Source organism: Phaethon lepturus, unplaced genomic scaffold (assembly GCF_000687285.1).
Source record: "Phaethon lepturus isolate BGI_N335 unplaced genomic scaffold, ASM68728v1 scaffold7636, whole genome shotgun sequence".
In the NCBI taxonomy this organism is placed as follows: Eukaryota; Metazoa; Chordata; class Aves; order Phaethontiformes; family Phaethontidae; genus Phaethon; species Phaethon lepturus.
Genome location: NW_010545520.1, coordinates 21,254 through 35,095, shown reverse-complemented (window position 1 = coordinate 35,095; position 13,842 = coordinate 21,254). Strand labels below are relative to the sequence as shown.

At 37.6% G+C, this 13,842-nt stretch overlaps 1 protein-coding gene across 1 annotated transcript in view; it reads left to right on the top strand.

The window, feature by feature from the left end:
• The window catches only part of PPP1R12A (protein phosphatase 1, regulatory subunit 12A), a gene marked incomplete at its 3' end in the record, with an annotated part of 43,401 nt that overhangs the window by 10,719 nt on the left and 18,840 nt on the right, over positions 1-13,842 (top strand). Inside the window, exons 3-8 of the mRNA XM_010288975.1 lie at positions 1,299-1,458; positions 3,233-3,377; positions 6,274-6,348; positions 6,800-6,888; positions 7,018-7,175; positions 11,473-11,600. Of these exons, the coding sequence (XP_010287277.1) occupies positions 1,299-1,458; positions 3,233-3,377; positions 6,274-6,348; positions 6,800-6,888; positions 7,018-7,175; positions 11,473-11,600 (755 nt within the window). The remainder of the gene's footprint in view (positions 1-1,298; positions 1,459-3,232; positions 3,378-6,273; positions 6,349-6,799; positions 6,889-7,017; positions 7,176-11,472; positions 11,601-13,842) is intronic.

Below are 13,842 nucleotides of genomic sequence, written 5' to 3'. Positions count from 1 at the left end.
GAACTAAGGCAGAATTAGATCTGAGCCAAGGAGCATCTATCTCTTAAGTGTTTTAAAAATCACCTTAGTTTCTATTTTTTATAGGCTACAAGGACTTCTCTTGAAGTTTGTGGTTTTATCTAGCAAATTGTTACCGGTCTCTAGCTTTCACTTGTTTTTATTATGTACAAGTTAATGCTTTGCTCCGTGATGAATTAAAAAATTCAGAACAACAGTATATATTTCCCAAGTCCCTGCATACCAGTGTCTAAGACTAGACAAATGATACACATAAAAGACTTTTTCTGAAGATTGGCCCACTGATTTTCTGTTAGAGGTCAACCCAGGTACAGTTTGTACTCTTAATGACCATGATTCCGAAGTCCCTTTTCCTTGCAAAGTTGTCACTGTTCTGTCAGCAATGCTCATGCATAGTTTTCTTCAAGACCCCTTTCCTGTTATGTTCTTTAGATCACTCCATGTGGTAGTAATTAAAAAATACTTGCAAATACATGCTTTGCTTTGCCCATTCAGGGTCCAGGGTTTTTTTTCAGTCTGTTTAACCTGATGTATACACTTGTAGGTGTTATATTGTGTTCCTTCCTTTTCATAGAGGACTATGTCTATGATTATGATATTAGTCTATGATAATTTTTTGAGAGATGTACTATAAAAAGGGGTTTAGATTTTTTAGCTGAGATAATAAAGGGAGATTTCCAAAGGCTTGGCTATTTGAGTATCAGATTTCGCAGTGAAAGCAAGCAAGCTGTTATTAACCAGAAATTTTTCAGAAAGTGTGAAAAATAAAGCTTTATCTTTCTCGTACATATTCATCAATGTTGAGAAGCTAGGCTGTTCCTCTTGCCATAGATACCTTCTTGTAAAAAAATTGTAGCTGTTTTCTACTTTCTAGAGATACATCAAACCAGACTTACATTTTGGTGCTTGGAAGGTTAAAATACATTTTTTCTCTTTTTTTAAAAAGTCACTTCAGTGATTACTACTTTGATTGTAGACATTCTTAAAATGGAAGAGCCAGTTTTAGTAGCTTTCTTCTCCTCCCTCCCCCCCACCTTTGGGGAAAAAAATGCATTATACACGCAAAGTGTCATGCAATAATGGATGTTTCCATAACCTCCTGGGGTTCATCTTCAGAAAGATAATTCATATCTAACCATCAACATCATTCGTATTGTTTAGCTGATATTTTTATTGTATCACATAAACGTGGTATAAGATTTGTTACATAATTGAATTGAAGTATTTGAACTAAAGTATTTTGTGTCCTCTTCCCTTCTCTCCCTCCCTTTCTGAATTAGGGGTTGATATAGAGGCAGCTCGAAAAGAAGAAGAACGAATAATGCTAAGAGATGCAAGACAGTGGCTCAACAGCGGCCATATAAATGATGTCAGGCATGCAAAATCTGGTGGTACAGCACTTCATGTAGCTGCTGCTAAGGGCTATACAGAAGTCTTAAAGTAAGTGGTTTAAATGGAAATTTTTCATATTTGATGGTCATGTTGATGTAATACTGCTTGGAATTGACAGGCTTGGACGCTTCTGACTTTTGGGGTTTGTCTTGGAAAATAACCATCTCTAGCACTGTTCCTCAAAGCTTGATTTTATGTTTTCAAGCACTCATAATCATGATGCTTTTAGCTTTCTATGTGAAGTTATTCAAAATACGAACACAGTGTGCATATTGAGGCTAAATACCTATTTTAAAGAAGAAAGCTGACAAAAAACTTCCCCTGTTTCTAAAGCCAACTGTGTACACATGGTAAATACCTTTTTATAATGCCAGCTAGCATTCTGTTTGATTTATATTTTCAAGACACCATATTTATTTGCATACATAAAACAGAGTTTGTAATCCAGACTAAAGGTTTTCAGACCTAAAGAACATTTAATTTAATTTTGCTTTTTTGATATTATTGAAAATCATGACTCTTGAAATCTTTCCTGGAAAGCTTCAGGCATTTGGTGTCCCCTAATTCACAGGTAGCTTTTCAGTAATACAATACAGTACAAGTATATACTCTTAACAGAGGTTTAATTTGTTTTTCCTCTAAGCTCTGCTTTATTGAAGTAAAGCATACTTAATAATACATTGCTCTACTGTGATTGTAAATGTATTTGACTGCTTTGGCAGTACTAGGAACAGTTACATACTGTAACATGAATGAAAATGAGCACACACCCTGACTGTAAGTATTGCTACCTTTAAGGTTGGCAGAGAGGATTTGGTTGGAAAAGAATAATTTTTGTTTCAGAATAGCATGTGTCTGTAAGGGAGTTATATCTATAACCATTTTTTTTAGCTCTCAGTGTCTTTTTTATAGTCCGGTCCATGTACTTTTCCTAGGAGGTGAAAAATACAGCTGCAGGCAGTTTTCGTCATGGCTTAAAATTATCAAAAATGTGTGCTCTCTGTAGGATGCAAGATTTTGCAGCTGAGCCTGTGTGAAAGTTGACTCATTGGAGGATATTACTATAAGTATATTGGCTCCTGAGAAATGGAGAGAATTTTTTGAGAAGACTACTTCACGGTTATGTGATTTGTAAGAATTACGGATAGTGTTTCAGAGAGCTGGTAGTCCTTTACACAAAACTATTTGTCAGGTTAAGTGTCCATGGTCAGTTCGACGCTCACATCAGATCCATGCCGAATTTGAGTGTTGAATGGAGGCTGAAAAGCAGGTCCTTTATCTGAGGAGCTCTGCTCCCTCTCAGTGAGCAACTGAAGCACGTAAACACCAGATTGTTACAACATCAATTGTTAGTGACAGGAGGAGATGCAAGTTTCAAGCAACTAATATTAGACTTAACAGCTTGTAGCAACTAATATTAGAATAGGAGGAGGAGGAGGAGGTTTTAATAATTTCCTCAATAAGAACACTTTAACAAGTTTTGACAATTTACAGCCTTCCTTTCCTTAAAAGGGCATTTCTCTATTACTGCACATGTAGAGAAAAATATCTAACTGTATAGAAACAATGGAGGCTGAATGAAGAGGAAGTCAATAAAGAAGAAAATGGAAAAGGCTATTTTTCTTGAATTTTCCTTAAAAATGTATATACCTACTGAACAATGAAAAAGGAGGAAATGAAATCAATCGATTGTCAATAACCCAACTAAAATGTGTATCATGACAAAGGAGAAGGATATTATTGTAGAATAATTTTAAGATTTTACGAAAGTTTATTTATTCCTGTCAGCAGTGTCGAGATCTAATTCTTCTAATTTCTTTAGGCTTTTAATACAGGCTCGCTATGATGTAAATATTAAAGATTATGATGGCTGGACACCACTTCATGCTGCTGCTCACTGGGGTAAAGAAGAAGCATGTCGCATTTTAGTGGAAAACCTATGTGATATGGAGGCTGTCAACAAAGTGGTAGGATTTTTATGTAATCCTTGTCAAGATACAAAGTTCTGGTCTCTAAAGTGACTTTAGAAGCCAGGGTAAGAAAAGTGATGATAAACTGCTGTTTACTGTACGTGGAGCTTTATATAATGCATGTTTTGTCAAAATAGCATGTTTGTGTTCAAAACTAAATTCTCTGTCTAAATTAATTTCTAGGCCCACTTTATGGTTAGTCCTATATTAAATGATCCATGTTATCTTTGACAGGGAAATTAAAAATAGAATGGATTTATTGACATTTCAGAGGTACAAAATTAGTGATGTTGATGCCTTGCATACAGACTTTCATATGATTACTGAAGATGATGATGCTTTTGGGTAGTGTTTTAACTCTTAAAATCAGCTTGTGTTAGCATACTAAAGAGTTATCACTATATGCTGGTTTGGGTGTGCTGGAAGAAACTTCTAGGCATCTCTGGAGTCCCTAGACATAACTTGAATGCTTCCTAAGCTATATTTCCTCAACTTTTATGCAAAGGCCTGCATAGCTTTCTGGCTTTGCAAGATCTTGCTTCCAACAGATAGAAATATATTCATGATTCACATAGGCTTCACAAGGATCCAGAACTTTTCATTCAACTGTGTAAGTGCCGAAGATCTCTTTCTCCTCTTAAAACTGTTTTACAGATAGATTCTGTATTTCCAATTTCCATCAATACCGTATACATAGATTATACCTGCACAATTTTGAAGATGGATTCTTCATTGAATTTTTTCATAAACTTTCTAGAATAAATTAGGCAAATATGCAGATACAGATAATGAATTAGCAAGTATTTACTCTATATTAAGGGCAAAACTACTGCTGCTTAACATTTTTTGTCTTTGTCAAGTTTTTCTTCCTTAGAGTTTGAGGTTGCTTATAATAAAATGAGTGAAATCTGGAATTAAATTTCTAATAGCTTCAACTCTGTTTCTGTATAATGCTTACAGAACTTCTAAATATCAGCTGTATACCTATTTTGTGTCAGGCAATCAAAAGCTGATGCAATTAATTGAAGCCAGTTTATCAAGTTATCTGTTAGACTTTTTACTGGGGTTGTGAGAATGTGGAGGGTGGTATTCCAGAGAGCACTCTCATGAAAGTATGTTCAACTCAACAGGGGCAAGAATAAAGAATAAAGGAGGTACAGAGAGGTATAAGCTCCTTTATTTGGTGTATGGGCTTGTCTGTGCAAGCTAGGAAAGTTTTGCCAGTTGTGTTCTTAAGTAAGCTAAAAAGCATTTTTGCTTTTGGAGATACGAAGATTTAAAATTCCTCTGGACTTGGTTTCAGTTGTAGCTGCTTAGCATCTCAGAGAACTCAGCCATTATTGTTTAGGCACTTTACTTCAGGTATTAACTTTTATGGATTGGATTTAGATACAACCTTCCAACTCCAACAGCTTTTTGCAAGGTGATTTTTTTGTGGTCAAGATAGATCTAACTCATATTTTTTGAAATAAACCCACTTAATAGCTGCCTAAAAATAGAAGGCCAGATTAAAAACTGTAGTCATAATGCAAACATAAACTTGAGATAATTTCGTTGTTTAGTTTCCAGGTTAGTGGTGTGTTATATTAAATGGAATAGTTCACATGTCAGAGGACCTCAAGCTGTTTTGGGTAATGCTTGTTGAAAGGTGCACGTGTTTCTGCTGTATGGTCAGAAGTTTTATGGATTAGTGGTTTTTATGAAAATTAGTGGTTTGAAGGTCCATTCTTTCTAACCAGTTAAGATAGCCATCACAGTGTAAGTAGAAAGATGTTTGCCTTTAGTTAACATTTTGAGAAACTGAAACAAGCAGAGACAAATATGAACACTTTTAATGACCTTTAGAAACTGCTATGACCACTTTTAAATGACAGCGCTGTCTTTGTTGCTGGTTATTGTACAGAAGCTCATACTTGTCTGATCTTGTCATGGTCCTCCCAACATTTCAGTATGTCCACCCAGCGTGTTGGTGCAGCTGCATTTATACCAACAGATCTAGGACTTTGTCTAGATTCTAGCCTTCTTGTATTTGAATACAAATTTCCAAATACAAAACATTGTATTGCAGTATTGGAGTTAGGCTTTCTTTGTGAAAGGATGTGAGCTTCAGCCCTTCTTACCTTCAAGTAAAGATGAAGAAAAGGAATTCCTGAAATCTTTACCAATTCAGACCTTAAAGACAGACTCTCACGTCCTGTAGGCGTCTGGTCTAGTTGAGAATTGCAGTGGCTGTGTAGGTGTAAGGTATAGCAAGCTGAAGAAATTCCAGCTGACAGCATTACTCTGTGTTAATGAATCACATTATGATCTGTCTGTTCGAGTACATGTCCCATGGAAATCATACACTAAGGAAGGATGAGAACAAATGGTTGTAGCACATCTCTTCTAAAATAGAATACAAGATGTAAAATACAGTTTTACTGTAAAAACATGAAAGTGTGACTATTTAAATTTAGTATAGCTTGCTTAAATAAATTAAACTTCAAAAAAATCAAGCTGTGTGTGGTAGTCTAAGATGGACAGGATACTGTATAGTATCCATCCATATGACTGCCATTGGAATAGTTGTTTGGAACTAATATTGTGAGAATCATATTCTCTCAATCTATTTTCTTTTCCTTGATAGTTTTTTTCCTCCCTCAAAGGACAGCAAAATTGTATTGAAGTCATGCTTTTATCTCTTAAAAAAGTGTTTACTCATCAGGTATAGATATTGCAAAATCGTTGTCAACTACTGACAGACTAACAGTTTGTAATAGAGCTTGGCTTATACTTTCTAATTTTTCTCTCTGAATGTGCTCCTTACCTGCATCATCTTGTGATAAGGCATCGTAATCCGTTATTTTTAAATTCTGCTGTACAGTTATGGTGGTTTTTTCTTCCCCCTCTCCAGGGGCAGACAGCGTTTGATGTGGCAGATGAAGATATTCTAGGATATTTAGAAGAATTACAAAAGAAGCAAAATCTGGTAGGCTTTTTACATATAAAGATACATAGAAAAATATATATATATGTTATGCTTTATTATACATACGATTATGGTACACAGCTCAGAGCAGCATATAGACTAGAAAAAAAAGTTTGATTTGGGGCTTCAATTCAGGTGATGCCACAGTCATCTCAAAAGTTATTTTGTGCCCTTATTTGGTGAATTATGGTGACCAAAAAGCCTTGGAAGAAAGAAGGTGCTCTTCTGTTTGCCTTCTCTGGCAGGCATTTTATGATCTGAAGCATGAACAACGAAAAACTTACTTGGAATAACGGTTTCTGAGATTTCAGAGTTTTGAATTTTGGCACTTCGAAAGCTTATGCACATTCTAGTGTTTGTAGTAGTTAAGGAGGATTTCCCTCCATTTGTAATTTTGTCACATTGATAACCATTCTGTCAATTTAACTGCATCATTCTATATGTTTTGAAGCTTCATAGTGAAAAACGGGAAAAGAAATCTCCCCTAATTGAATCCACAGCCAACATGGATAATAATCAGACACAGAAAACATTCAAAAAGTAAGTAAACTAGGAAAAATAATAAGCTCTTAATAAAAAATATAACTTTACAAGCTGTCACAAATTCCTATTTGACAGACTTTAGTAAGTTTTTTAGGACTCAGTAAGTATTTTTCTTTCTGAACTCAGTAAGGAGACATTGATTATGGAACAAGAAAAGAATGCATCTAGTATAGAGTCTCTGGAGCAAGAAAAAGCAGATGAGGAAGAAGAGGGAAAGAAGGATGAATCCAGTTGTTCTAGTGAAGAGGAAGAGGATGACGACTCAGAATCTGAGGCAGAGACAGGTGCGTTGTTCAGAGTATTGTCTTTCTTAATAAACTTACTTATATAATATCATTATTTAATATACAGAGTTGGGTATCTTATGTTTCACTTATTCTTCTGCATTCCACTAAGCTTCCAATCATTTTAAAGCAAGCTTATATATATGTCGAAAGTCAAGTCGGAACAGACATAGCAAAAAGATGTCCTTACTGGTGGCTATTTAGGTTAAAGCTATTAACCTACTTATTTGATTGGCTATTTAACAATTGATACTTTCAATGAAATAGTTGAAATAATGTAAGCCTTAAGTAGTATGTCAGAAAACACTGAAGAATTTAGAAGATCAAATCAGAAATTAAGTCTTTATAGCAGTGTTTACTTGTGGAACTGGCATAGAGATTGGAACGGCAGAAGTGCAAACATTCTCATTTGTTCTTGCCATCCTGAAGTAAATACCAATTAATCTGGCAATCTTAGCTCAGGTGTTCATACAGCAATGATGCATGTATTTACTGTTCAGCATGTACTGAAATAAACTTTTAAAGGTGCTATTCTAATGTTAACAGTTACTTCATACACAACTTCATTTCAAGAGGAATGTTCTTTGAGAAGTTTGGAACTGTATGCAAAGAAACACATAACTCTGCACTTCTCTCTTCAATGGAATGTAGCTTTTCTTTTTGCTTGAAAAATTATCAAAGTCTTAAAGCAAGTAGTGATGTAAGAACAGCATAGCATCTTTTTCTTTCAAATCAGAAAACGAATGTCAGACCATCAGTGTTTAAAGATGTATGTTCAATCCTAATGAAGACTTTTAGAATTACAGTGCAGCAATACAATATATAGGCATAGATGTCATTAGAAATATCTTGTTAATATTTTATACTTATGCTTTTTAACATAAGTAACCCTTTTTGGTAAGCTGTCAGGTCTCATTTTAAAAAATTATTTCTGATTTCTTCACCTGAACAGGTAAGGCTAAGGAGGGATTTTAGAGCTAACCAATATATCATAAATATTTAACATAGGCAGAAATAAAAATAAGTTGTGAAACCAAACTGTTTCAATTATTTTTGTATTTTCAAATAAACCATCATTTCAGTGTTAAGCTGGAAAAAACATCTGTCAAGCTTTGTAATTAGTCTTTCAACTTAGTATACCTGAGTACCTTATTTACAGAGACTGAGCTTTGATAAACTTAAAACACTTGTAACGTATAGCATGTGGTAATTTCTCAGTCACTGAAATAACTGTAATGTCTCCTGAACTTTATGACTCTGGTAACTGTGTTCTCTTCGTTACCAGTAGATAGTTTGTGCCAGGAAAATTTGACTGTGACACAAGAATTAATTTATGTAAACTTTGGGGTTTTTAATATCAACAAGGCTTTATCATACTTTATTTGGCAAGCTAGACTTAAAGCTTTTCCCTGTAGAGATGCATCTCTAAATTTCAAGCTTGTACTTTCCCTTTTTTCCTCTTATTCAGCCTAAGGTTTTCTAGTTTACAGTTTTCTAGTGAAAAATCTCAAGACTATAAGACGTGTTGTGGTTGTAAAATATTTTAATAGTGTTCGATATTCTGAAGTACTGGAAACTGTGTTTTCTAATCTATTGGGATTTTGGAAACGTTTTCCTAAAACGTACATATTGTTTCAGTGATCATATGATATAATCATGAATACGCTTTAAAAATAAATACATTTCTGTCAGTAAGACCAAGAAGGGAAATATGAATATGACGCTATCCATCTCCTAAAGGACAGGGAAACAAGCTGAAAACTAAAATTTTCAGCAGTTCAGTAGTTTAATGTTTTTTGAAAGCTAGTCAATATTAGGTTGATCATGCATACAGCTATGTTCTTGCTGTCCTTGAAATAATTTCAGAATACAGTTGCGAAAAAACAGTTTTTCTCCTTCCATGCCGACATTCCTGACAACTTTTTCTGTATATTTTAAAGCTGTACTTCTCATTTGCAAATTTCCAGCAGATCTGCTTGTGTATCAGCTCAAATCATACTGTCAGTCTGCATTCATAGAATAGTTTGGATTGGAAGGGACCTTTAAAGGTCATCTAGTCCAACCCTCCCCGCAAAGAGCAGGGATATTTTCAACTAGATCAGGTTGCTCAGAGCCCCATCCAACCTGAATTTGAATGTTTCCAGGAATGGGCATCTACCACCTCTCTGGGCAACCTGTGCCGGTGTTTCACCACCCTCACTGGGAAAAATCTCTTCCTTAGATCTAGGCTAAATCTACATTTTTAGTTTAAAATCATTACCCCTTGTCCTATCGCAGCAGGCCCTGGCAAAAAGTCTGTCCCCATCTTTCTTATAAACCCCCTTGAAGTACTGGAAGGCTGCAATAAGGTCTTCCTGGAGCCTTCTCTTCTCCAGGCTGAACAACCCCAACTCTCTCAGCCTGTCCTCACAGGAGAGGTGTTCCATCCCTCTGATCATTTTTGTGGCCCTCCTCTGGACCCACTCCAATAGGTCCATGTCTTTCCCGTGCTGAGGGCTCCAGAGCTGGACGCAGGACTCCAGGTGGGGTCTCACCAGAGTGGAGTAGAGGGGCAGAATCCCCTCCCTTGACCTGCTGGCCACGCTGCTTTGAATGCCACCCAGGATACGGTTGGCCTTCTGGGCTGCAAGCGCACATTGCTGGCTTATGTTGAGCTTTTCATTCACCAGTACCCCCAAGTCCTTCTCAGCAGGGCTGCTCTCTATTCCTTCATCCCCCAGCCTGTATTGATCGTGGGGGTTGCCCTGACCCAGGTACAGGGACCCTGCACTTGGCCTTGTTGAACCTCATGAGGTTCACATGGGCCCATTCCTTGAGCTTGTCCAGGTCCTTCTGGATGGCATCCCGTCCCTCATGCCTGTCAACCACACCACTCATCTTCGTGTTGTCTTCAAACTTGCTGAGGGTGCTTTGTTCTGTTGAACTTTTTATCATCATGACCTAGAAGTTTACCACCATTTATTTTCACTTGTGTTTAAAAAGAACTTTCCATTAAGTGCAGAGTTAGTCATATAAGATGATTTTTTAATATTTTTATTTGTTTACTGCATATTTAATTAGTCAGAACATCTGTTCAACAATGTCCATAACTAAAACAAGTGTGTAACAGCAATACCATTAATTATACAATTTCTAATCATAGATGGTACTTTGCTGAATTTGAATGTCAGGTATGAGAACACTGTATGAAAACATTGCATACTTTCTAAATTATCTGCTCCTATGCTGTATGGGTAGTGTAGACATAAAGATATGTTTTTAGTATTTTAAAACCAATGGGGATCCTACTCCAAAGGATATGCAGTCTGAATAGGTGAAACAGAAGTGAGCTGTAAGATTATGAAGCTCAAGCAAGTGCAGTGACAACAGTTGTTGTATCACAACCATGACATTTTTCTGTATGTTTGTGCAAGAGAGATTAAGGTACACAGGCAAAGGACAGAGGAAGAAATGTGGGCAGGGTGACAAAGCAGTCCGTCTAATCTAAGCAAGGATTAAAGTACAGAACTACGAAATAGCTGAACATAAGATCCTTTTAAAAGCAGAAGAGGACAGAGTAGGTGGATAGTGAAACTTAGGTGGGAAAAACATGGGACAAAGAAGGAATGAAGCAAAAGGAAAGTCAAAGCTCTGGAAGGTAAGTCCCCGCCTCAGATCACTCTACTGACTGGAATCCCTGGCTGGATTCTCTGTGCAGTTAATTATTTCTTTGCACTCAACATACACAGTTATCCAAGAACAAATGTTTTACTTTGATTTAGCATCCTCTGTATTTCAAATTAACTGTTACATGCCAACATACCTCCTGCTGTTAAATTCTTATGGTCGGTAGCCATCTGCTAAAATACAGGCTGTCAGAAGAGGCTGTGGAATCTCTGTCTCTAGAGGTTTTCAAGACCTGACCTATCAAACTAGACATTTTCAAGACCTGACTCATCAAAGCCCTGAGCAACCTGGTCTCTATGCAGTACTGACTCTGCTTTGAAGAGGAGGTTGCATTAGGTGACCTTGTGAGGTGACTTCCAACATGAATGATTCTGTGGTTCTGTCTCTTCAAGTCCCAGTGTTTTAAGACTTGCTGAGTAGCAAAAAAAAAAAAAAGTTATATGCATGACTGTTATGGAGAAAAGGTGGACCTAACTAAGATACAGATTGGGAGTGAGGGGGAAACACTGAGGAATAAACAATAAAATGTTGGCAAAGTGGACTGTCAAATTTGTTCCAAAGAACAAATGTGGTAGAAGTGAAGAAATTGTGAGTGAAAAATTAAAATTAAAATCTTGTAAATATTTTGTAGATAAGACCAAAACCTTGGCAGCTGTAACTAATAATGCAAATACCACAAGTACACAATCATCATCGGTAGCTGTGACAGCACCTTCAGTAGTCGGTGGCCAAGGGGCACCTACATCGCCTGTTAAGAAGGTAAAGTAAAATACCTTTCTCTTTTTTTTTATATTTCTATTCTGCTGTGTAAGCATACATTTTTTTATTCTTGTATAAGAATTAGATTGGGTTATTCAGTGAATTGATGAAAATATGCACAAATTCCTAAAATGTTCTGTTTTTCTGCAGAAACTGTTTCACTTTTTTAAAATTTTGAATGGTTTTGATTCTAAACAGGGATTAAAATACAGAACTACAAAATAGCTGAACATAAGATCCTTTTAAAAAAGCAAAAATCTGTTGCACAGTGACTGGAGTTCTTGTTTTTCTGAAGCTAAGCTTCATTTTTTTAAAGTCTTTTCTGCGCTAGACTCCTCCAAAATTTTTAGAAACTACAGTTCTAGTGTCTGTCTCTGTGTCTATATTTGTGATGCAGTTAAGGCAAAGGAAACGGGCATGACTACGTACTTTCAGGAGCCCTTAGAAGCATTCGGCTAGTGCTTAGGCATGGAAGGTGAAAACGATACCTGAAATAAGAAGTAGGACGTGCTGTAAGTCCCAGCCCTGATTTCAGTATGGTTAGGACCTCATGGAAGAGCTAGCGAATTGAGACATGTGATTGATTCAGTGCACAGCTGAAAAACACACCTAGCAAAGCCGTATTGCGTGCAGGAAGCTTTTTACAGCTTGATGTGAACAGTTAATTGGAATTGGTTTTACTTGTCAAAGGGAAGATACGTATGCCTGGGGCAAAAAATTATGGTAGATAATACATAGTCAGAAGGTGGTATACAAGTCAAACTTTTAGAATATCTAAACAAACTGGATAGTAAGCCAGTAAGGCTTCCTTTGTCAATCATTGCAACTTCCCTCTACACATCATAATCAAAATATAACCCTCTACTGATGCTTCTGATATGCGTGTTCAGGAGAAATTGTAGCCATGATATACTGAAGCCGCAGTAGAGAGAGAAGACGTACTGCTGGGCAAATAGTATGTACTGTATTTAGCTCCTGGGAGCTTACTGGACTTATACTTTCATGTTCACAATACAATCTAATGATGATTCATCTTAAAAAGTATACTTTAATGTAACAGATATAGGGACTATATTGCCCAGCTGCATTGTATCAGGATGTACCTGATGAGATGTAACTGCAGGTCCTGAGGGAACTGGCAGATGAAGTTGTCTAAGCTACTATCCAACGTATTTGAGAAGTCATGGCAGTCTGGTGAAGTTCCCACTGACTGGAAAAGGGGAAACATAACCCACATTTTTAAAAAGGGAAAAATGGAAGACCCAGGTAACTACAGGCCAGTCAGTCTCACCTCTGTGCCTGGCAAGATCATGGAGCAGATCCTCCTGGAAACTGTGCTAAAGCACATGGAAAATAAGGAGGTGATTGGTGACAGCCAGCATGTCTTCACAAGGGCAAATCATGCCGTTGTGGTCTTCTACAACGGGGTTACAGCATTGGTGGATAAGGGAAGAGCAACTGACATCATCTGTCTGTATTTGTGCAAAGCATTTGACACTGTCCTGCATGACATCCTCATCTCTAAATTGGAAAGACATGTATTTGTTGATCCACTTGGTGGATATGGAATTGGCTGGATGGTCACACCCAAAAAGTTGTGGTTGACGGCTTGAAGTCCAAATGGAGGCCAGTGACAAGTGGCGTTCCGTGGGGATTGGTATTGGAACCGGCGCTGTTTAACATCTTTGCGGGCGATATGGACAGTGAGACTGAGTGCACCCTCGGCAAGTTGCTGATGACACCAAGCTGTGTGGTGCAGTTGACACGCTGGAGGGAAGGGATGCCATCGAGGGGGACCTGGACAAGCTGGAGGAATGGGCCTGTGGGAACCTCATGAGGTTCAACAAGGCCAAATACAAGGTCTTGTACATTGGTCAGGGCTGTCCCAAGCCCAAATGCGGGCTGGGAGGTGAATGGATTGAGAGCCCCCCTGCCAAGAAGGACTTGAGAATGTTAGTGATGAGAAGCTCAACACGACCCAGCAATGTGCGCTCACAGCCCAGAAGGCCAACCACATCCTGGACTGCATCAAGAGAAGCGTGGCCAGCAGGTCAAGGGAGGGGATTCTGCCGCTCTACTCCACTCTGGTAGACCCCACCTAGAGTCCTGTGTCCAGCTCTGGAGCCCTCAGCACAGGAAAGACATGGACCTATTGAAGTGGGTCCAGAGGAGGGCCACCAAAATGATCAGAGGGATGGAACACCTCTCCTGTGAGGACAGGCTGAGAGAGTTGGGGGTGTTC